Genomic DNA, 25,150 nt, shown 5'->3' with positions numbered 1-25,150 from the left:
TGAACAACCCATGATGTGCCCTTTGGGAGTGTTTAGTCAACCGACCGAATGATCTCTTTTAATGTTTTCAGTTTCCAGATAATCGGTTCCACACATTTTTCCTTTAAACCAGAGCTATAAGAAACTACTGCTTGTCCAAAGAAACACCCACTTGATTGTAAAAAGCTTTTCTAACGCCCGGCACCTGTCAGCAGGCCACATTTTCTAATAAATCCCTGAATCAGTACAGATCTGACAAACACCATTAAAGACACCAAAACCTCCTCAGTCCAGAGACTTATCACGCACAGATCTGTCACACATCCTGAACACAAAAGGAACTCACACTGTCCAAACCCTCCTCCAGGGTTACGTAATCTGCACCATTTGGGTTCATTATTTCTGATACATTGGGCCGGGCGAGGGACAGTATCTTCAAGCACATTTAGACTTGACAGTGAAAGCCTTAGATATAGATTTAGTTCACGTTATATAAACAATGTCTCAAATCCTCCAACTCAGAGGGAGGATCAGTAAATAACATTAAACCATATTTATTAGAGAAATGTTAGAAATAAAAAATAGTACTTTAAAAAGGATACAAGCAATACATTAGAAGTTAATACTGTCATATCTCGTTTAATTGCCTTGGTGTCGTTCCATACCTCCAATAAGAGTGAAGAGCCGCTGCCACTGTTGTTTTGTGGGTTGCAAGGTTAAAGGTTTAGGAGGCACAGCTATATTTGAACTCTGCAGTCAGTGTGTGTAGGCAGCTCCACCTGTTCACAAAGTCATTTCCCCAAGATTGTCCTCGACAGGAAAAAAAACTCTCATATTCTAAGTCAACGTTAAGTTTAATTCATTTAGAGTCAGATCAAATGTTGACAGCTAACAGCTCATTTTAACCACAATAAAATGTTTATTGGACAGCTCATAGCAACATAAAAGTGTTAAAGCTTCAGTGTAGCGACAGAACTAAATCTATATTTTGTGCCACCAAGAAGTAGTTTGCAAACTATGTAGGATGGAATCTATACTTGATAAAGGAACAATAAGCGAATTATTAATTAATTATGTAATTATTTTAGATAGAAAGAACAAAAAAAATAGTAATGTGTAGCACTAAAGGTAATATTTTAGATGGACCATGGTGTGACATCACACACCATCTCTGTGTTGTTCTCCAGTCTGGTGCACACACATGCATGGGCTTAGCTCCTCCCTGCTCTAAAATGTCGCCGCGAGAGCAGCGTTGGAGAAACATGGAGGAGAGCACATCCAGCGGCTCAAAATTTTCTCTTACTAACAGCACTATAAAGTTCTGAGTTACTAATTTCTTCACTAGACATGTTACTCTGAAAGGTGAAGCAGTTTTGCTGTGTTTTTATCTTTTACAAATATGCACATAGGAGGCGTGTGTTAGAAGGGGAGGGTAGAGAAGGGGCCGGGTTGCAGATGGAGTGGAAGTAGAGAGATGCACAGCTTGGTGCACATCTTGTTTTGGTCTACAGACAATGCTCAAGCCCCACCTAGTGGTGAAATATCGCTTATAGCTTCTCTAAATTAGAACCACTGAAAATAAAAGATTATTTTTATTTGATCAATCAACTGATTTGCACTTTGTAACGGGACTGTGTTTAAGAGCTTGGTGGCTAAACCTAGAGCACACATGCATTTCCAAACCCTTTCACATTTCTGCACCATTCCTTTTGCGCCCTACATGGAGCCTCTGCGTGTTTCTACTTCCCATTCCACTACAGCAGTCTGCTCTTCTTATGAATGCAGTGGTGGCTGGCCTATTTTCATTCTCCCCTTAACCTTTTATTTTATGTCCAGGTCACCGTGACAACACCACTCTTCACTGGAGATGTTGTTACAGAGTGAAGAACACTCAAAGTTTGCCATCTGGTTGTGAAATGTTTACAATTCAAAAGAAGCACAGAGATGTGGGAAGTGATTTAAAAACAAAACTGCATAGCCTACCTATCTATTGTCTACTACTCATTCAGGATAATAGAGAAACTTTCAATAACAGGAAGCTAAATGCTTCACAGACTAGCTAGTCTGTTTTACCCTGCAGACCTGAACACCTCTGTCTGTTATGAAACATGCTGGATTGGGCAAAGTAAGCAGCTTTAAGAAATCTCAGAGGTAGAGATCTACATTCTCTAGAGCACTAATGCCCAAAGTTGGGGTCATGGATCAAGCATGAGATCATGAGATCTTTTACATAAAATAAACCAAACAATAAAAATGATAAAGGTGAAGAATATTTATATTATAGCTTTTCTAGATATATAAAAAATACATCACTGGAAAATGGACCAAACCCAGTGACTGTTGATGCTGTTTGCATTATTATTATTATACCCATGGTCAATTGGCTTTGTAGAAACATTTGTATAATCAGCCAATGGTTTGGATCGTGAGTCCATTTTAGTACTTGTGGGTCAGTAGCTGAAAAGTTTGCTCTAGAGAATACAACCCTATGCTATTTCTGTAGTGCTAGCAGCTAATGTAAGATACTGCCGGAAGTTTAACGTGGAAGCTCTATAATTCATTTTGCGCCTTTTCAAAAAACAGTAAAACCCCGTTTTACAACGAATATGCTCTCACACACACCGTGTGATGTCACCTCTGCTTTTCATGTGAATAATTAATCCTAAGTAAAAGAACAACAAACTTTAAAAGTCATAAAAAGAAGGCTATTCCACTCTAAGTGGAAAACCCTCCTCTGGATCAGGTGTCTGATGAAGAACAAGGCAGATAATAATAGAAAATGTTTCATGAGGCCGTAGGTTTCAGGCTGGTGCAGCTGGTTCAGGAAAATCTGTTTAAGATAAATTTCAACTTACACAGAAAGATATTTAGTCCAAAGACTGATTTGTGAGGAAACAGGATCCAACTTTTCAGGCACATAGATATACAATTCATAGAAAAATATCAGAATATTTTAACGGGACCTTAGTGAACCTTCCTATATTTATTTACTCTAAAGTTTATCTGTTTATACTTAATATCTTTGTGCTGTGAGCTCTTGAAACCAAAGTCATATTCCTTGTTTACGCACACAATCTTGGCCACCAAAGCTGATCTAGATGAACTGCTGTTTCTCCATCAACTTTAGGTGAGCATGCCAACTGATTCTTCTTCAACTTCAGGAAGCACATAAGCTCTTTAAAAAAGGTTAATTTATAATATAAACGGTCTGACATTCCTCACTTTTGCCATTTTGTGCTTCTGATACGTCAACATTCATGACAGCATTCTTCTCTCAAAAATCACAGCTAATCAAAACAACGCCACACTTTTGGAAGCAAATTCAGCCAAACCTGTGCAGAACTTTGGGACTCATCGTATGAATGATCCAAGTTTACTTAGCAGGGGACAGAATACAAAGATGCAACACAACAGGTAGGGAAACCTGTCATCGTTGCCAAGTTCACAGCACACAGTTTTTTTTTTTCCTCCAGCCTGTCAACACTCTGAAGAGGAGCTAGGAGTGATTAAAGTTACAACTTACAAGCTAAACTAATGTCTCTCAGTTAAAAAACAAACTGTTTTCAGACTTATTACCCGTTACCGGTCATCTGTTAGCGTTAAGTAGCACGCTAACTGAACGGTGACCAGTCGCTATATGTTAGCATTACTAACCAGGTAAGCTCATTTAGACATACACAATCAAACACACCGTACCAACCACGTCTTTCTTGGCATGTGACGAGTGCCGCTGTTTTCTAAAAAGGTTGAAATAGACTACCATCATCCTGTAGCACTAAGGCTTGTTACTAGGCAGATTAAACTGTCTGCTGGAGGAGAGTTCTTGTTTAAGGCAGAGGATACAGGAGTGGTCATGGAGCAGATTTTCTGCCGAGGCCAATGCTGCAGAGACTATTTCTGTGTCTTTAATCCAAAGGATTGTTCAATTTGAACTGATCTTTTATGTGTAGTGTTCTTCACTAAAAGACAAACATACTCTCAGATGCTTGCCAGTTCCTGTTGTTACAGCAGCATTTTGAACGTTCATCTGGCACTTGGATAGATCATTTGATTTTCAGTGGTGTGGACAACAGCATAAAAATGTTACTGAAAGACGAAGGAGAACTCAGGAACTGCTAGTTCTGCAGCAGCAACTCAATAACGCTGCAAAACTATCCAGATTAATGTGCCTTGAAGCAGTCAGGATGGAAGATGCTTCGGCCTCAAGAAATCAGGACTTTCTATGGTAGTTTGAAAATAATTTTTAACTAACCCAACCCCGCAGGAGATGGTCAAACATGGAAATTTTTTCCTCCCAGTCACTTCAGCGGCCTTTGCAGAACCTCCAACCGGACTGTGCAACCTTTAAAGGAGCAATGTGTAGAATATAAAAATGGTGCCAACAACAGAAACTTGTCACAGTCTTCTGTAGCTGAGTAATGGCTGCACGGTTCACTTTGAATCTGCATCTGATTCATGGAGCAATGTCTCCTCTCCAAGTTAAAATCAAAACTGAAAGTGCTCATAGCTGAAGTTAGAAGACTTTCTTTTAAACTTTTGGTAGAACTATATTTCCTGAAGTAGAAACACGTAGTTACTATGTAAATATATGTTACACAGGGTTCCTACACGGTCTTACTGTAAACATTACAGATGGTTCCAGACTCTAAATATCAGAGTTGGTTCTACTACCCCATTTTAAAACACAAATGCAAAGTTTTGCTATACATTTATGGCAGATCTTTCTTCAGTATGAACTGGTAACATGTCTAGGATGTACCTTGCCTCCCCTCCACTGACTTCTGGAATAAGCAGTTATAAAAAATGGATGGATGTTTCTAAAGTGGGCAGGTTTACAATAACTAGAGTCTACATGGAGGAGAGGACATAGATTAGGGTGAAAAGAAGAAATAATGATACAAGCAAGTGCACTAATAAATGGAAAACAAAGGAAGGAAGGAAGGACACGAGGTAGGAGGGATAGAAAGGACAGGAGGAGGGTAGGAAGGCCCAAGCAAAGCCAGAACAAAGGAAGGTGGTAGGGACAAAAGGAAAAACAGACTTTAAGAAAGAAGTTGGATGGAAAGATGGGAGGAAGGAGAAAAACAAGGTTTATCCATACTCTACACAGTTTTCTATACTGAACCAGCACAAGAAAATAGGGAAATCCATGGCATCCTTTCCCACACTGTGTAGGAACCCTGGAGTCAGGTTGTGGTCTGAAATGTGTAGCTGTTCTTGTGGCGTTTCAGTGCTACACTGAAAGCATGTAGCCAGGTTTTCATGATTGGAAGCACAGTCGGAAGAAAAATAAGGAAATGCTACAGAACAGGGTCCTGGAAGCCCTTCACTTGCTCAGATAATGCTAGAGGAGCCGATAGGCTAGTAGGTTGCTCTTAACTACCTCTTCCCTCGAGCAGCCAGAGGGGGGCAGAATATCCCTCAGTACCACACCTCTGCCTCAAAATGCCAAACATAGACAATATAAATAGATGCTAAAAGAACTGCTTTAACAACAACACCGCACACTAGCGTTCACCACAGTGAATGTTCATCTTACAGGGATGATAATCTGCATATTCATCTCTTTAGAATTAGATTTTGAAGCTCTGAAAACATCTAAATCACACGACACACGGAAAACAAATGACATCCCTGACGCATAACTTTAAATTAGGTTTTTCCATTAGATATTCATAAAGCACTGCTGAAAGCAAACGTAGCCGAGGTTCTCCTGCAGCCCACGTTGATCATTAAATGAGCCAGATGTGTTCAGGCAGAAGCGCCGGGTGGATGTCTGCACACGACGACAAACACCTCGCAGCCAGATTCAGCCTCTGCCCGCCATGGGAACAGATAAGCGAGCAACATGCACTTCTCTCAGTTAAACTCACTTCTAAACTGAATCGAACTGCACTGCAGTTGCTCATGGCTGCTGCATTTGAAAATGAGAAGACGCCGCCATTGTGGTGCACTTTGCAACATGGTCAGCATGTCAGCTTTACAGGCCTTATATGGTTTAGTGAAACCTCAGCAATGGCAGAGACATGCAGATTAAGCCTGTAAGCGCCGCGTCTGTGTGTTAAATTGGAATAAAGTCTCATTTTTTGTTTCCAAATGCTGCACAAAGATGACAGTAAACTCATCTTACAAACATAAATATATTGTCAGAGTGCCTCCAACTTTAAGTCATCTCCGTTAGAGCCGAATCGATATTCCAATTCGACTACAGAAGAGGCTCGATGAGCTAAAGTCAGCTTCCAGGTGTTGCAAATATAAGTATAGTGGATCTCAGCCTAAACACAACGCTTTACATCCCTAGTTTTCTTTAGATGAGACGGATATAGAGGTGCGGACTGATCTTCACTGCACCGTCTGGTAGAGGTAACCTCTTTTGTAGGCGCTCAACGGGTAGAAGGTGGCCACGACAAACCTCCCATCAAAGGTGCGGCCCGTCAGCAGCCGCTGAGCTTCTTTAGAGTCGCTGGAGTTGGCGTACTCCACAAACACCTGGTGGGCACAAATGATTTAAAGCATAAGTTTAAGTGTTTACGCTGTGGAAACTGATTCAAATGGTCTGCGTCACTGACTGGGCTGGAAACACTCTTACCTGCCCTTTCCCAGGGTTCTCCTTAGGAATGAGCAGAGAAACCACTGAGCCGTACTTCTGGCACTCCTCTTTCATGTCCTCCAGGATGTCTGGGAACAGAAATCAAGACAATCTGCTAGATCATGAGCTTCGTCCTGCATTCGTTTTGCTAATACGACTTTATAGGTTAGCCTCCTTGCTCTGCAAATTATAGAAAGCTCTTCATTCAAAGCGTTATGACCCCTGGCAGGTAGATAACGTAACAGTGCTAATCGAATTACTGTGACTGAAAATAAATGCAGCTTTTACATGAATGTTGCTTTAATCCATTTTTAAATCCAGTATATGTTCAATGACAGGCTGAACGCCAAAGCATAAAACAGCTTTGTTGTGCTTTGTTCAGCCATCCTGTTAAAGTCTTACTCTCCGCTGCAGTCTGAATGAACAGCAAACATGTCTCAGCATGTAAAAGAAAATATAGTTTTCTTTTAAATAGCTTGTTGTAGCTAGGGTTGACGATTGTTAAGAACCTCACTATTGGATTTGATTATGATTATTTGGGTCACAATTCAATTCATTTTGATTTATTTTGTAATAAATAGAATTCCACAAATTTTTTTAAAGTACTTGTTGATACATTTTAGATACCTATTATTTAGATTTCGTCCATAGTCCGAAGTGCCTTGCCCAAGGACACAACGACTGAGCGGTCAGAGCGAGAGATTGCACCAACAACCCAACAGTTACAGGATGGCCCTGCAGATTGTCACTATGTAATGGGCTCGTGACAGAGATGTCAACACCTCACAGGCTTCTTTTAGACGCTGAAAAGTCTGAGGTAGAAAAAAAGCATATCAATAAAATAAAAATCATATTGATCGATATCAATAATTATCAAAAAATCTAAAAATATATACACTCATCGGCCACTTTATTAGGTACCCCATGCTAGTAATGGGTTGGACCCCCTTTTGCCTTCAGAACTGCCTCAAATCTTCGTGGCATAGATTCAACAAGGTGCTGGAAGCATTCCTCAGGGAGTTTGGTCCATATTGACACGATGGCATCACACAGTTGCTGCAGATTTGTCGGCTGCACATCCATGATGCGAATCTCCCATTCCACCACATCCGAAAGATGCTCTATTGGATTGAGATCTGGTGACTGTGGAGGCCATTTGAGTACAGCGAACTCATTGTCATGTTCAAGAAACCAGTCTGAGATGATTCCAGCTTTATGACATGGCACATTATCCTGCTGAAAGTAGCCATCAGAAGTTGGGTACATTGTGGTCATAAAGGGATGGACATGGTCAGCAGCAATATTCAGGTAGGCTGTGGTGTTGCAACAATGCTCAATTGGTACCAAGGGGCCCAAAGAGTGCCAAGAAAATATTCCCCACACCATGACACCACCACCACCAGCCTGAACCGTTGATACAAGGCAGGATGGATCCATGCTTTCATGTTGTAGACACCAAATTCTGACCCTACCATCCGACTGTCACAGCAGAAATCGAGACTCATCAGACCCGGTAACGTTTTTCCAATCTTCTATTGTCCAATTTCGATGAGCTTGTGCAAATTGTAGCCTCAGTTTCCTGTTCTTAGCTGAAAGGAGTGGCACCCGATGTAGTCTTCTGCTGCTGTAGCCCATCTGCCTCAAAGTTCGACGTACTGTGCGTTCAGAGATGCTCTTCTGCCCACCTTGGTTGTAACGGGTGTTTATTTGAGTCACTGTTGCCCTTCTATCAGCTCGAACCAGTCTGGCCATTCTCCTCTGACCTCTGGCATCAACAAGGCATTTCCGCCCACAGAACTGCCGCTCACTGGATGTTTTTTCTTTTTCGGACCATTCTCTGTAAACCCTAGAGATGGTTGTGCGTGAAAATCCCAGTAGATTAGCAGTTTCTGAAATACACCAACAATCATGCCACGTTCAAAGTCACTCAAATCACCTTTCTTCCCCATACTGATGCTCGGTTTGAACTGCAGGAGATTCTCTTGACCATGTCTACATGCCTAAATGCACTGAGTTGCCGCCATGTGATTGGCTGCTTAGAAATTAAGTGTTAACGAGCAGTTAGACAGGTGTACCTAATAAAGTGGCCGGTCAGTGTACATTTTATTCTGTTGCTTAATGACCTATTTTTAAATAAAAAACACTGAATTCAAACTCAACCCTTTATTCAACAAACTTGCAAACCAAAAAGGAAAAAGAATATACGCTCTCTGAACTCTTTGAAGCTTTGTGATGGAGCGTTCCTGGGTCTGCGTTTGTGATTCGCTGGGAGGAAGTAAAGACCGCAGTATTAACCTACATGATGAGCTAAAATGCAAAAGGAAAGAAAACTGTCCTATTGAACTTTTTATTGACCTTTTTTCCCCTATTGAACCACATGCCTATCAACTGATACATATTGTTACTGAATTATCATCTGGCCCTAGTCTGAGGCAATTGTAATTGCTACATAAAAAACAATAAAACGCAATACCTTCATACTCTTCCTCATTGTGCAGATGGCTGTCATCGATCAAGTTGAGCAGACGCAGAACAGGTGAAGGCAGTAGAACCAGATCCTCTATGTGCGGCGCTGACACACACACACACACACACACACACACACACACACACACACACAGGTAAATATAGCCCACTGGGAGGTGCGATCATGGCTGTAGAAATGTCACATGTCTCCACCTACCGAAGGGAATACTGAAGAACGGGCTCAGCAGGGCAGCTTCAGCTGTGCATCTTTGTTTTGGATTGTTGAGAAGCATGCTGCACACACAGAGTGAACAACCCGCTTTACTGCAGATTACACTGTAGGACAGTGGCACCGCCTGCAAGACAATCCTTACCTTTTAATAAGGTCTCTGAGGTGATAAACTGGGATGGCAGGGCACGTCACGCCATTACTTGCAAAGATGTGGTTGACGATGGCAACACTGTTGTCCTACAGCCCAGAAACAGAGGCTGTGTGATCTCATAATGCAACACATCTGCATTATCAAACTTTTCCTTGTTTTAAACATAGTAAACATGGAATAGTCAGTCTAGCATTTTTTGTTACAAATCAGGTCCTCCTGGGTTTTGGTTCTGTGGAGGGCTTTGTGGTACCTTCCACTCCTGCGAGCGGACAGTGTCTTTGAGTTTGATTCCTGAGAACATCTCCAGCAGGATGACACCCAGGCTCCAGAGGTCGATGGCAGCTGTGCACCCAGAGTCTCCCTCCATCCCAGCCTGGGCCAGGCTGTTCTGCAGCTCAGCTTCCGGGGCACGATACCCGTCTGTCTGGATGTACTTGACATCCTGACACAAAAAGCATTTTCATTAAATGGGATTCCAAATCCCTACCAGCACACATTCTACTTTCTTTTTTTTTCCAATCCAACATAAATGCCAACCTGGTTTCCCTGTTTGAAGCTCAGGCCAAAGTCGATGAGCTTAAAGCACTCGTCGTCAGCGCTCCAGAGGATGTTGCGTGGTTTGAGGTCAGCGTGGACATAGCCCTCCCTGTGAAGGAAGGCAAGAGCCTCCAGGATGTCTCTGGCACAGTGCTGCACGAGCCACATGGAGTGGCCCTTCTGGGCTCTGCTCACAAAATATCAGACATTGGAAAATCCATTGATACTCAAGCTATTGGTTTGGTTTACTATAAGATCAAACAGCGTTGATTTTATTCACGTATTTCATCCATTCCTTTTTTTCCCCAATGTGTGATGATCACACAAAAACAATAACTGCAATACTTTTCAAATCCAAGAACTGGGTGTAAAAGTTTTAATTCAACAGGACGTTCCCCTAAGAATAGCTGAAGACAAGTGTAGCTATGACAGCTTCTGCATGCAGCTGTAGGTGACAAGCACTTGAGAATGAGACAAAAACTACAACAGGATATGGAAAAAGAAACTCCCTGACTTTCCTGTTCTCTAGCAGCAAGACAGACACAGTCAGGCAAGAGGTTGTGATTATGTGGACGTCCTCCTGGCCCGCCGGCGACTGAGACACAGTGTGATCAGCAGCTACATGCCGTTGCTTACCTCCCACCACCCTTTGCACCACTACTGCGCCTCACCAGCAGCTCAGACACGCTGACGTCCAGGAGCTCCAGCAGGAGGCAGCGGGTAGCGACACCCACACAGTTGTGGTTGGTGAACACGCCATACAGCGTGACTGAGGAACAAGAGGACAGATGCAACGTTAAGTAGCTACAGGGCAAAAGTACTCACCCCCCCCCCCGCCCCTTTTTACTCTCATTTCCATGTGTTGGCTCAGAGAGGCTGAATGCAATCGCAGCAGTTTAGAGATTGCTTTTGAGTCAAGTTTTGAAAACAGTGGAACATTTAGCTTTTCTGACCTATCACATAAACTCCCAGAGTCTGATATGTGGGTTTTGAATAAGTTTAGGGGTTTGAATACTTTAGCTCAGCACTGTACATGAACTACAGGGAAGGGAATCGTCTCTAGTGGAGAGACTATAGGATTTTTTTTTATGCAGACATGCGGTTAATTACTTGCGACAGTGGCAGAAAGCAAAATCTCACAAAAGCAACTACAGCGGCAACTTAAAACAAGAACTAAGCGACCAATCACAATAGAGGCGACGTCATCCCTGCAATCACACACTGAAGAAGTCAAACACTGCTGTCACCAATGTTCTTGTGTCCCTGGATGTCCTCCAGCACGGCCCTCTCTTTGTGGTAGCCGTAGTCGCCTCCCTGGGAGTCGGCCTGGAACTCCTTGACGGCGGCCGTGGCGGCTCTGCCAGAGCTGACTTGGTAAACCGAGGCCGAGACTCCCTGGCCGAGTCGCGACTGAACGGTCCAGATCTCGCCGAAGATCTCGAACAGCACCGGCCTCATGCTCTGGTCCACGCTGACCTGGGACGGCGGGATACTCTCTGGAGACTGGACCTTTGCGGTCGGCTCGGGCGGGACGCAGTGGGCCATCAGCGGGAGGCGGAGGAGAGGAGGCAGCTAGTTGACAGGTAGAAGCAGCTGCGGGGACATTGCGAGCCAAGAGCTACGTTCACCTTCTCAGCGCGAACAAACGAAGCGCCTGGACGAGTCAACACCGGGGAACACACAGCGAGGCCACATCAAGCAGCCTCTTCAAACTGAGCACAGAGTAATGTCGGGGCATATTAAGAGAAGGCTTGCTGTCAAAACGAGTCAGCTGACAGATCAAGTTAGCCAACTTAGCTTCTGCAAGCAGTTCAACAACTAGCCACCGACTCCAAGGACGAAAACACACCGCTCCCACGGCGCGTAGCAGACAACCTCCTCCATAATGCGCCGAGAACTCCTAACGCGAACAAACGCTATTCGAAAACCTCATAAAAACAAGCGTTTCAGACCGCAGTGAAGTTTCGCTGAAGTTGTAAATTCAGGTTGTTGATACTTAACTAACTTCCGTTCCTGCTTGGCTCCGTTTGCTGTTTTCGGATGCTGCCCCCTTTCGGCACGGAGCCTACCTACGCTTTGTTGTTTCAAGCTAAAACAGGGATTTTAATGAAGCATTTGTTTATTTTACAAACCATTATATATTGCACAACGATATTCTATAAAGTACTCAGTAAATACATTTATCACATACAGTATGGTTGAGATTACTCACAGCTTTTCTTCATGTAAACTGTGTACAGCACATACTACCACACAGGTGAAATAAAACTGCATCCCTCTGACTGCAGATTTACGAGAAAATGCATAAAGTAGAATATACATCCTAATGAGAAATACACAGCCTAATGAGCACAAATCAACCCTAGTCCTCCTCTTTTTTTTAAAACCACACATTTACAAAAGATTTTTTCTGATGATGATGACGAAAATGATGATGATGATAATAATAATTGTTATATTTATATGTAAAGGTATCGAGGGAAACCAAAAGCATAGCTGAATTCAAATTACTTGTTTGTGTGCACAAATATGCCAAATAAGGCTGATTTTGATAAGACAGAATGGTTATAAATTAGTGACAAAGGTCAGTGAGTATGTTTATATCATAGGAAAAAGATTATTTTTATTACCCCTAAAAAATATTAAGAGAAAATAAAACATGTTCATATCAACAAAACACATGATATGAATATGGGGGGAGGGGGGTTGGTCTGTCATGGTGAAGAAAAAGCTGAATCAAAAAACAAAGCAGTTGTTTTACTGGTCTCTCTACGTTATAACTCTCACCGATGATGAAATATTAATTGTGACCAAAATGATGAGCTCTCAGGTACAAGAGATTGAAGTTAACTCCCACTTGCAGACAGGAGCTGAGTGAAGCAGAATGAGTGCATTCAGTCATTTGAGGCGACTCGACTGTTTCTGGATGCCTCTATTTGGAGTTTCTCCAGACATGTCACACTGGGAGGAGACTCAGGACAATATAGATTCCCACTGGCCCTGGAAGCTTGAGATGGATGGATGGAACGAACAAGTGTTCAATAAAAGCTTGATGAATCATTTAAAAATCCTCCTTATACTTGCATTTTACAATAAACCAAGAACTGTCAGATTATCAAGCAGGAGCTAAACATATTCTGGACCCCAGTAGAAGGCAAAATCGTCTTATCTCAATTCTAGTCAATCGCCTGGCCTGACTTAGCAACACTTTGGTATACAGAGTAGTTCATGACTAGTTCATGATATGAAAAAAAAGAAAAAATAGCCTCTTCAAACTGAAGAGTACAGAGTAATATATATATATATATATATATATATATATATATATATATATATATATATATATATATATATATATATATATATAATTATTTATTTTTTCGCCGGAAATCGAGGAAACAGCATCCCGGAAAAGGAAGCGCCAGCACAACCAGGGTGCTGTTTTTGAACGTTAGAGCAGAAAGTGGCAGCTGTGCTCTGGAGGACTTGAAGAGAAGAGAGTTGCTGTTGAAGTAGCGGGTGGCGGTCCAGCTTTTAGAGCAGCTCTTCGGTGAGTCGAGCAGCACGGAGCGCCATGTTGATGCTCTGTCGTTTCACTGCTGTTAACAAGCAGCCATGCTCTTATTCAGGGGTCAGATCCTGAAGCGAGCGCTGCCTGCTTTATTCTGTGAGGCCGCTAAGAGGGTGAGTGGGACAGCTGCTGGCGTTTCTGTTCAATCTGAAGCCGTGAATAGTGAACGGAAAGCGGGCAATAAACCTGCTCATTTACAGAGTGCCATTCTGGAGAACCATTAGCTGACTAGCTGCGTTTCATGTGAGCAGCAGCTGCGACATGGTTTTACGTTTTAAACGGATTAATAAATAGGAGACGGTGAGAAATGACTTCGGTGGCCGCATAGTTATTCGCTGTCGTTAATATACTCAGCGAGAAGAACTTTAATCGCGATAACTGGGAGCTTAGCTGCGGTAGTTTGCTAACATTAGCTAGCAGGAGATGCAGCTCCAGTCCCTTTGGTCACGCGCACAGCTGGATCCGGGAAGTTGCCGGTGTTGTGCCGAAAAATGCCTCCCTGCCGAGATATGCGTCCCCTGTCGCGGGAGCGCGCACCGCTCTGTACAGCTGCATATCGACGAGGAAAACGGATTAAAATATGACCAATGGAGCTACTTGTTCTTATATCAATGATATAAAAACGTTTAAATGTACCTCTCGTGTGTAAAAATGTTTTTTTTTTTTTTTTTTTTTTTTTTTTTTTGGCAGATTCAGTTACAAAAATACGGGTGTTATGAACAACATTTAAACCTGTCAACATCTGCTTTTTACTGCGGTGTCTGGTCTTGATTTATTTGTTCTGGTCTCGTGTCATTCACATACAACAACAAACCATGAGAGCCGACGTGATTTTTGAAACCGCAAGACTTTGTCTTAATCGAAAAAATTCAAACGCGTATCTACACAGCACAGCGTTGACAGACCAGTGTGTTGCATTCACGAGTCAGATAGCTATGGTGCATTGAGGAGCATGGGACATTTCAACATTATAAGGAAAGAGGCATAAAACGTAACATAACTCACACAATAATGCATTTATCTAGAAACAATGTGGGCTTTCTTACAATACTGAATGCTCTATAATTGCATTTCTGTTATCTGTAAATTATGCACATCTGCAAGCTTTTTATTCTGAAAAATCTATAATATTACAGCAGCCAATTATCAAAGTTTTTCAAAAGCCTATTTAAAAGCTCCAAATGGGTCTTCAGATCATACAGCGACAATTGCGATGTAATTGTTTTACAGGGCAGAATTTTAATTTGCTGACCCTTATCCTTTAACTACAAATGGCTATACAGGAATACAAGTGTCAACTCCTCTGAGACAGCAGGGGGTGCAATTTTCGGCAAGCAGCTGCCGAAAAATGCCCCCCCCCCCTAGATTGTAGACTAAAAATTGTCACACACACATGAAATTCACACTGGTAGCTCAGAACACTTGTGTAACTATGTAGAAAAAGTTACATCAACTAAATGTTTATATTTCTGGAAAACAGCAGGGGGGGCAATTTTCGGCAAGCAGCTGCCGAAAAATGCCCCCCCTAGATTGTAGACTAAAAATTGTCACACACACATGAAATTCACACTGGTAGCTCAGAACACTTGTGTAACTATGTAGAAAAAGTTACATCAACTAAATGTTTATATTTCTGGAAAACAGCAGGGGGGGCAATTTTCGGCAAGCAGCTGCCGAAAAATGCCCCCCCTGCTGTTGTCCAGAAATATAAACATTTAGTTGATGTAACTTTTTCTACATCTTTACACAAGTGTTCTGAGCTACCAGTGTGAATTTCATGTGTGTGTGACAATTTTTAGTCTACAATCTAGGGGGGGGCATTTTTCGGCAGCTGCTTGCCGAAAATTGCCCCCCCTGCTGTTTTCCAGAAATATAAACATTTAGTTGATGTAACTTTTTCTACATCTTTACACAAGTGTTCTGAGCTACCAGTGTGAATTTCATGTGTGTGTGACAATTTATAGTCTACAATCTAGGGGGGGGGGGGGGGGGGGCATTTTTCGGCAGCTGCTTGCCGAAAATTGCACCCCCTGCTGTCTCAGAGGAGTTGACACTTGTATTCCTGTATAGCCATTTGTAGTTAAAGGATAAGGGTCAGCAAATTAAAATTCTGCCCTGTAAAACAATAACAGCGCAATTGTCGCTGTATGATCTGAAGCCCCATTTGGAGCTTTTAAATAGGCTTTTGAAAAACTTTGATAATTGGCTGCTGTAATATTATAGATTTTTCAGAATAAAAAGCTTGCAGATGTGCATAATTTACATATAACAGAAATGCAATTATAGAGCATTCAGTATTGTAAGAAAGCCCACATTGTTTCTAGATAAATGCATTATTGTGTGAGTTATGTTACGTTTTATGCCTCTTTCCTTATAATGTTGAAATGTCCCATGCTCCTCAATGCACCATAGCTAACTGACTCGTGAATGCAACACACTGGTCTGTCAACGCTGTGCTGTGTAGATACGCGTTTGAATTTTTTCGATTAAGACAAAGCCTTGCGGTTTCAAAAATCACGTCGGCTCTCATGGTTTGTTGTTGTGTGTGAATGACACGAGACCAGAACAAATAAATCAAGACCAGACACCGCAGTAAAAAGCAGATGTTGACAGGTTTAAATGTTGTTCATAACACCCGTAATTTTGTAACTGAATCTGCCAAAAAAAAACACATTTTACCCACGAGAGGTATATTTAAACGTTTTTATATCATTAATATAAGAACAAGTAGCTCCATTGGTCATATTTTAATCCGTTTTCCTCGTCGATATGCAGCTGTACAGAGCGATGCGCGCTCCCGCGACAGGGGACGCATATCTCGGCAGGGAGGCATTTTTCGGCACAACACCGGTGTTGCGCCATATTCTCTGACCACCGTTTGTTGTGACTGTGACTGTGAGGCGCTGTTGTTGTTTCATAGCTTGACTTGGGCTAAAGTAGATATTACGCCAGGAATGCGAATATAAACATAAAAATGTCCGGTGGCAGGTAAAACTTCCCTGACCTCCTGTTACTAATTACGTCACAGGTCAAATGTTACTCTCCAACTAAAAAGCCACCAGAAACAGCTTGCTTAAAATACTTATTATATTACAGTGCGGTCACAATATATAGTAGCAGCTGTCATATTCTGTGACGTCTATATTTCTGTAATAATCATAATGGCACAGGAACTTTTCTTTTGACAAATACCTGGGACCGGACATTAATTAACAATTTTATGTTCACACTGCTGTGTAACTTTCAGTGTAACATATTCCACTTTAGGCCAAGTCACAGTCTGAAAACACAACAGCACTTCAGTTACAGAATACGGTGTAAGGCCAGGGCTCGATTAAACCAGACCAATCCATTACTTGATCCATTTCAGAGGAATTTAGTTTATTAAGCCTAACTGTAATCTATTTCTGTTCTCAGAAAAAGGGATTCATCAGTCTTCCACCAGGGCTGAGGCACCTCTCAGCTCCCATGTCTGATCTTTGCTAGAAAACCACCCGTGTTTTTTAAGCCATGGTTTTCAGATGGTCTTCATTCAAAACACCTTCCAGACGTCCCGGAAGCTGCAGATTAGGCCAGTTTTGGAGGATTACTCTGTCTTGCAGTTTAGAAGGAAAGCAGTCAAGAAAAATGGGTTCCACTTTTGGACAGCATTTCATATATAATTTTTATATTTAATATGTATTTCCATTTTATGTAGCAATTTCTATTTGCTCTCTGATTTTTTTTCCCCCCACCCCATCTGCCATAAGAAATGACCTGTTTGCATCCATCTCAGAGGTATTGTTGAATCAACCTGCTGTACCTGACCCAAGGCTAGTCCTTGTGTTCACTGGAACCAGTGCAGCTGATGGTTAAATCTGAAAGCCTCTAGCAGAATTGACACCCACTTATCCTACTCTAGAAAGTTTGCATACGCTAGCTGAGAATAAATGTCCCAAACGGGCTTATTGGAGTGGGTGGGATATAAAATAAATAAATACAATTAAACAATCAAAATGAAATAAAATATAAAACGTACATGGATGCTCTAGATACAAGACCCTTGGAAATGAGAAGAGATTTACGGTGAGTGAGGGCGATTGGGGAACTAGTTGAGAACAGAGCCAGAATTTATAGAACTCCAGCAAGAGGGGCTTCTGTGTCTTTTTCTTTTTAGTGAGAGCAGGTTTTCCTACAGTCTCCCTTTAAGTTCTGTGTTTCTTTACAGTAGACACCATATTTGTCCTCTACAGGAACCTATGGTGTGACTCCGGGAGGGAGGTAAACTAATTCACATTAAATCCTCAGCACGTGCTTTTATTTTACTACCCAGTCAAGAACCAAAAAGTTTATTAAAGGATGGAAGGACACTTACCAGAAGAAAAACTTCAAGAGAGTGAATAAAATATGATTGATAAAGGACATTTATTAAAGATTAAAAAGAACAGATACAAAAATAAGAAGGTTATAAAAGAATGCCAAAGATGCAAAAGCTTCTTCTTCAGGTGCTTCTTAAAGGCAGAGGTGAAAAGGGGCTCAAAAAGCTTTGGTTCCGCTCTGCAGAGAGATGGGTGGGCTCTCTCACCCCCAAAAAAAAACTCAAACCACCACCACCAAAAAAGCTCAAAAACTTTCAAAAGCCAAAAGCTCTCTTCTAGCAGTGCTCCAAGCATATGTGTGAGTAACATGTTTAACATATAAGGAGGGATTTAATACACAAATTACAATGTCAAGAAAATAAGTGTTCAAGTATGTTCAAGGTCAGTTTTGTGTGTTTTTTTTATGTGCGTTTATTCAACCTCCACATAAACCACATTTTCCTTTCTTGTCCCTTTTTTAAGGTGTTTTGGAGAGGCATGAATGACTTTGCTGTTCTCAACACTGGGCGTAAGATGCCCCTCATTGGACTGGGGACATGGAAGAGTGAGCCAGGAAAGGTAAAAGTAGCCTGTTTGTCATGTTGCTGTTCATCTGTGAGAGAGAAGCTCTTTATTCTCTAAAGTGTGCAAATCTTTGTGTCCGTGTGTAATTGGTTGGATTGATTTAAATTTATTAGGGCTGGGCAAGTTAACGCGTTAATTTCGCGTTAATTCATTAGACTATTAACGGCGATATTTATTTTATCGCGCATTAACGCATGTTGCTCACATGCTTTCAGTCAGTGTCAGTCAGCAGGCGCGCTGACTGCAGCGCGCTGTCACGGCAGCACTCTCCCGCTCCCCCTCCCCTCTCGTACATGGCTCAGCGGCGCCAGCCAATCAGCACGCAGGCTCAGCCTGGCCCGCCCACTCAGCTCTCACACAAACTCAACACACAAACAACTGAGAGAGACCGCAGCAGCGAAAAAACATGAACAGAGGAAGTAGCACCGTTTGGCTTTATTTTAATACCGTAAATGAAATCAAGCTGTATGTTTTGTAAAAAGCCGGTTCATTTCAGTGGAAACACAACAAATTTATCTAAGCACGTGAAAAAACATGAAAACGTCGAGCCCCAGAAACGGAGAGAGGAGACGAAACTTCTCTCATTGCCCCGACAGACCCACAGACATCTCTGACTGAGGCGTTTCAGTCCTCCAGGGAACATCCAGGTAGATTAGTGGATGGATGGATGGATGGATGGATGGATGGATGGATGGATGGATGTTACTGGAGCCCACACATAACATGTAATTAAGACCTTGAAAGAACCCAGTACATATATTAAAAAGTGTTATTTAAGATAAGATAACATTAGCTAATCCTTTTTTTATCCCACGACGGGGAAATTCATAGGATTAAAGCAACAGGCAGGTGCACACAACACAGACAAAATTACATAAGGATTGAAATATATAAGAGGTGGATTAGCGAAAAAACACTGAACATAACATTATTATTATTATTATTATTATTATTATTATTATTATTATTATTTAATTGTAATAATAAAATAAAAACCACAAAACCCAAAAGGTCAACAGTTTCATGATACATCAAGCTTAGGGACTGGCTAATATACAGCAGGTCAAAAAAGGCCATATTTTGGCTGCAGTGCTTGCTGTTCTCTTATGAAGAAAAGATCGACTAGTGCACTAAATTCAATAGATGGGTTGAAAATATCCAGTATAAAATAAGATAAGTGCTACAAATGTTACAACACTTTTGTTCATATGGCAGCAGAACATTAAAATAAAAGTGCTCTTTACACTACTTTTGAATTCATTCTTGGAGTTTGTAAATACAATGCGATTAATCGCGATTAATCGCGATTAATCAGGGCGATTAATCGCGATTAAATATTTTAATCGTTGCCCAGCCCTAAAATTTATATTTCTGTAGACAAAATCATTCTATTTTACTTGTAAAAGGCCTTATGATCACATTGGATGTGAATTGATGGGGTATTAATAAAATTGTGTTGAAAATACGTTTTACTGCCCCCAAGTGGACAAAAGTGACAGTCTATGAAGTTCTTATTTTCAAGACCTTCTACTGAGTTTCTGTGCTCGTCACATTTGTTCACGTCCCTGATAATCTAAACTTGCAGGTGAAACAGGCTGTTATCTGGGCCTTGGAGGCTGGCTATCGTCACATCGACTGTGCCTCCATCTATGGAAATGAGGTTGAGGTGGGAGAAGCTCTGCAGGAGATGCTCGGCCCAGACAAGGTGACCCCGCTGGACGCTGTTAGTTTTTCTGTCTTCTATCGTGCAGGTTCCTCTAACAAGGCTGTCACAGAGCAACGAGATGTCAACAAATGTTTAACATTGTGTACAGCTTAGTTGTTTTTTTGGCTTAATTGATGTAAAACATTTTTTCCCCCCCTGATTTCCTGCTTTCAGGTCACACGGTAGAAGTTGGCAGGAGGTTTAATGTCTGACTGTTATTATTTTTGCACTTAGATCCAGAGTTGACTAACATGCTCTATTAAAGACCCCCTCCTTACCAACGCACCCCGACCCTCTTGTCCCGTTCCGCAGCCTCTGAGACGAGAGGACGTCTTCATCACCTCTAAGCTGTGGAACAACCGCCATCACCCAGAGGATGTTGAGCCCTCCCTCCTGAAAACCCTGAAGGACCTGAAGCTGGAGTACCTGGACCTCTATCTCATCCACTGGCCCTATGCATTCCAGTAAGAGATCAGTGCATGTCCTCATGGTGGTTCAGCGCCGAGCAGAACCGTCTTTAGTAGCCAGAACTCTGTGGGCTGACTGTCTCTTCCGCTGTTGTGGAGGAAATGTGTCTTTTCTCCACTTCCTTTAATTTCTGCTGACGTGTTCATTTACTGCTCCTTCCCACCCTACCCAAACCAAATGTATTTACAAACCAGAGTTCAGCCAAGCTGCAGCTAGCGGGCAGATAGCACCTCTCCCCTCCATCACCGTGTGGTCGGTGTGGATGAGGTGTTTGCCAAACATGGTGCTGTGCAGTGGATTGCTGCCAAGCACTTCTGCTTTGGTCTCCTGTGTCTGAGGGACAATGGTCCAGAAATGTTGTGGTTTATGAGGATGCAGCTGAATGAAGTAGAGCGTTCTCTTATTAGAGAGAAGTAGATTTCTCCTGACCAGAGTTCTTCACTTTATTTCTAATGGTGCTATCCCGATGTTTACCAGCTAAGTGACGTCTGAGATGAAGCTCCTGAGCTAATTTGTTTCTTTTAGCCCATCTTGGTCAGATGTTGATGAGCAGGAATATTGGCAGCTGTCCTAACTGAACAATCTTTCTGTGGAGCAACGGTCGCTCCTCTAAAGCTGATGCTGATGTCTTAACTTCAGTGTTAATACATCCCTGGTGAAACTCCTGCTTGATAAACTATTCAAGCTTTCTTCTCATTATAGAAGCTTTTTTTTCTGGTAATATCATAACTTTACTCTCATGTCATCACCGTTTTACTCTGGCAATATTATGACTGATTCCCTAATAAAATTGTCTAGTTATGGCCTGATCCATGCACTTTTGGTTCACACAAAATGAATTTTAGTCTGGGTCTGGGAGAAAAGAGTTTGCTGCTAGCTTATTTTAATTTCAGTTAATCATATTTGTTCTCATTGTTCTAACTTAATACTTTTTATTTATTCACACTGTTCTAAAATTGTTTTTTGAGTGCAATAAGAAAATGTTTTTGAGTCGTTTATTTTATTTTAAAATTGTGTGCATTAGAAAAGCTTTTCTTTGTGGTATTTAATTTTATTTACTGATATGTTATTGTTCTAAGATTTTTTTTATTTTTTATTAAAATAAAGTCAGTAAAGATAGTTTTTGTGTTCTTGTTTTATTTGAAAAGTATCGAACTACATGTTGGTACCGATACCAAACTGTTGGTATTGTGACAACACTTCCTGGTTGCCATTCTCCTCCCGTCCTGTGGAAGCAGACCAGTCTCACATCTGATTCCTCTGTGTTAGCTTCACCTTTAATTAGTAAATGAAGCTAAAGTTTCCCCATGACTGAATTAACATTGGGAAACCTTGAGGGAGACCTGAACTGTGAAATCTCTGCAGACGTGTAACACTCCCCGTCTGTGTTTGCTAGACGAGGAGACGTTCCTTTTCCCAGAAAGGAGGACGGCGCCTTGTTGTACGATGACACAGACTACAAGGTGACCTGGGCGGCCATGGAGAAGCTGGTGGAGAAAGGCCTTGTTCGATCCATCGGCCTGTCCAACTTTAACAGCAGGCAGATCGATGACATCCTGTCTGTGGCCAGCATTAAACCCACCGTTCTACAGGTACGTCACCTCGGTCGAGACGATGACTGGAGAACATTAGCCGAGGCCACGTCTGTATTTCTGTCTGGCAGGTAGAGAGCCACCCGTATCTGGCCCAGGTAGATCTGCTGGCGCACTGTCGAGATCGGGGTCTGGTGATGACGGCGTATAGCCCCCTGGGCTCCCCGGACCGGGCCTGGAAACAGCCAGACGAACCCGTCCTGCTGCAGGAGCCAGCGGTTCTCTCCCTTGCAGAGAAGTATAAGAAGTCCCCTGCTCAGATCATGTTGAGGTGATTTTTCTGATGACTGGGTACGCATGCATGCAGAACCGACCTTTGTTGTCCTCCACCAGGCTTTCTGCTGTGGTTCTTATGTCAGAAGTGATGCTTTTCAGGAAGCACTCACTCTCAATGTTTGAATTACTCTCTTCAAGCACTGTTGTACTTGCTAGTCTCCATAAAAAAAAAATCACGGAAAAGGCTGGAGAATTTCTCCAAGATGTCAGGAGAGATTCTGATGGGTCATCAGTTGTTTCACTGCAGCTCTCTAGTTCCTGACTGGAAGAACGGACCTGCTGTAGTGTCTGTGGCACAACGTATCCCCCGCTACCGGAGGCGAGCTTCATCTTCATAATGGCTGTTAGTGGAGATTCTGGAGCAAAAGGCAGACCTGAAACTTTCTTGAACCAGTTATATTTTCCGTAGGCATACCACGTCTTATTGGCCAACTGAACGAGGTTATCAGAGTCTTGATGCCCTGAAAAAACGGTCTTTGTGTGCTTAAACCCAATTACCAGTTGAACAAACGAGTGTTTACCTTTAAGCCCAGGCTGCTCAGAACTTTGTCGCTGGTTGAGTTTTGTGTTATTTTCTTCATTCTTTGTAGATCATCTCAGCAGCAACAATCATGGCTATGCTCTTTACGATAACTATTCTGCTTTCATTGAAGTGGGCCAGCTCCTCACTTGGAGCTGTGTCTTTAGTTTCAAGCCAATGGACTTCAAGTCCAGAATGTCCACTTGTTGCCCATTAAGAATCCATTCACTTCCACACGCACCCATAACAAGACATGCCCCTCCCACTTTTAGTCGTCATGGTGCTGTCTGATGGCTCCAAGTTAACATCTCACACTTTCTCTTCAGTATCACGATGGAGAAAATAACACAGTAGCACCTTGGTAGTTAACAGTGTGAGCGGTAGTTTTAGTACTTCAGTTAAACTATGGAAATACACCTCCTTCCCTGCCCTACTAGCAGACCTGTAGATTGGATTTTAGAGGTTCTGTAAGGTGTGCAGCCAGCGCTGTCAGGGTGAGACCATGTTGCATGTAGGAGGATTTCTACCAATGAGTACCTTTAGAGGAGACATGTTGATTCTGTAACGTGTGGGGTTAGGAACATTTTAGTGTGAGTGCTTTCTGAACCTAATTTTGTTTTAGAAAGTAATGTTAAAATCAATTAGAAAACATCAAAGTATCCTAAAATACATGCATAACATGCTAGTTGACTTAGGCTGCGTTCACACTGCAGGGAAATGCGCCCCATATCTTTTTCATGGCAATGTGAACGGTCCAATTCCGATCCTTTCACTCCCCCTAAAAATCCCATGTGTGTCACTTTATTGAACAAATCTACAAACAATTACATTCACCGTTACTTCAGTAAACAGTGCGCTGCTGTGTGACATCTCCTTCTGTTATCTGCGCCTCCATTTAATAGTAGTATGAACAGCCACCTCTAAAAAATCAGAACTGGGCATCAAGACCTGCAGTGTGAACTAGCCTTAGACGGTTCTACTGTATGACCCGGTATTTTTTTAGGAAGACTTGACAGTGTTGGAAAGTGGATGTGGTCCAACCCTACATGGCATCACCTTGCTGCACTGACCCAAACACCAGAAGATACGACGATGCAGACATGCTGAAGGCTGCTATTAAAGCAGCACCTCAGCAGAACCACAGTGTGATCAAGTGTTGAGGGCAGCTACTGCACACAAATGGTTAAAACATCACTGCGCGGTGTGAATCTTAGCTTTCCACATGTTTAATTTTCGTCCAAAAGTTGAATTTATTAGTTTAAACAGAAATCTGGCCTGACATGGCCGATCTCTGGCTTAAATCAGGCTCTGCAGGAAAGAACCTCCAACCATGTTAACCTCTGGTCCGTACAGATGGCAGACACAGCGAGGAGTCGTAACCATTCCCAAGAGTGTGACAGACTCACGCATCAAGGAGAATATTCAGGTAGTCCTTTTTTTATGTAATTTACTTTCACAGAACTTTCTGTGGCACAGTTTTTCTCTGCTAGTTTTAAAAAGCTAACTGTAGTTCAAAACGTTTTGTTCTTTCAGGTGTTTGACTTCACCCTTGAAGCAGAGGAAATGAAAAGCATCACCGCACTGGACAGAGGCTGGCGCTACATTGTACCAATGATTGAGGTAAGGAAGCATTATTTTCTCTTTTTCTTTCACTAAAAGGTCCTGAAGCCATTTGAAGCAAAAACATCTGTGGGTGTCAGTAGAGGCTTGGTGACCTGCTGTCAGGCAGCAGCAGTGGGTAAACAGCAGAGTAGCTCTAGGTGAGCCTGACTGGCTGAAAGAAGAGGGAGGGTTAATGGGCAAAGAGTAGAAAAGAGATGTGCTCTAACCTTGGCTTTAAACGTTGCAGGTGGAAGGAAAGCGAGTTCCCAGGGATGCAGGACATCCTTATTACCCCTTCAATGACCCCTACTAATGACTTCCACTGCAGCCTGAATTTGTGCCTTCAACTTTAACCTCACATCATCGATCGTCGTCGTGGTTTTTGTCTTCAGTCTGTTTGATTCTGCACTTATTGCTCGAATGCATCATACTGCCAGTCCAAGAGACTGTGAAGAAATTACTGTAACTGAATGCACACCTGTTCTTTTTTTAAATAAACATTTTGTTACGTTGTCCCGTGGCTTTATTTACACAGCTCAT

At 42.2% G+C, this 25,150-nt stretch overlaps 2 protein-coding genes across 3 annotated transcripts; one reads left to right on the top strand and one right to left on the bottom strand.

Annotated features, from left to right (window-relative positions):
• Positions 1-3,446: 3,446 nt before the first annotated feature.
• uhmk1 (U2AF homology motif (UHM) kinase 1) lies at positions 3,447-11,976 on the bottom strand. Its single transcript, XM_012875262.3, has 9 exons — positions 11,202-11,976; positions 10,591-10,723; positions 9,955-10,141; positions 9,668-9,859; positions 9,409-9,503; positions 9,252-9,328; positions 9,042-9,140; positions 6,569-6,657; positions 3,447-6,468 (listed from the first exon to the last, which is right to left on the bottom strand). The coding sequence occupies exons 1-9, from the start codon at positions 11,497-11,499 to the stop codon at positions 6,322-6,324; spliced, it is 1,317 nt and encodes a 438-aa protein (XP_012730716.2). The 5' UTR covers positions 11,500-11,976; the 3' UTR covers positions 3,447-6,321.
• Positions 11,977-13,349: 1,373 nt separating this feature from the next.
• Positions 13,350-25,123, top strand: akr1a1b (aldo-keto reductase family 1, member A1b (aldehyde reductase)). Of its 2 annotated transcripts, none has more exons than XM_012875264.3 (9): positions 13,350-13,504; positions 18,346-18,441; positions 20,033-20,152; positions 20,465-20,616; positions 22,017-22,212; positions 22,284-22,483; positions 24,362-24,434; positions 24,542-24,628; positions 24,858-25,123. In XM_012875264.3, the coding sequence occupies exons 2-9, from the start codon at positions 18,361-18,363 to the stop codon at positions 24,921-24,923; spliced, it is 975 nt and encodes a 324-aa protein (XP_012730718.2). In that variant the 5' UTR covers positions 13,350-13,504; positions 18,346-18,360; the 3' UTR covers positions 24,924-25,123. The 2 variants fall into 2 exon arrangements, with proteins under 2 accessions (XP_012730718.2, XP_012730717.2); XM_012875263.3 differs by lacking the exon at positions 13,350-13,504 and adding an exon at positions 13,511-13,638.
• Positions 25,124-25,150: the final 27 nt, after the last annotated feature.

The sequence above is a fragment of the Fundulus heteroclitus genome, chromosome 9 (genome assembly GCF_011125445.2).
Source record: "Fundulus heteroclitus isolate FHET01 chromosome 9, MU-UCD_Fhet_4.1, whole genome shotgun sequence".
NCBI classification, from domain to species: domain Eukaryota; kingdom Metazoa; phylum Chordata; class Actinopteri; order Cyprinodontiformes; family Fundulidae; genus Fundulus; species Fundulus heteroclitus.
Note: the sequence above shows the minus strand (reverse complement) of the source record. Positions and strands in the feature narration are given on the sequence as shown.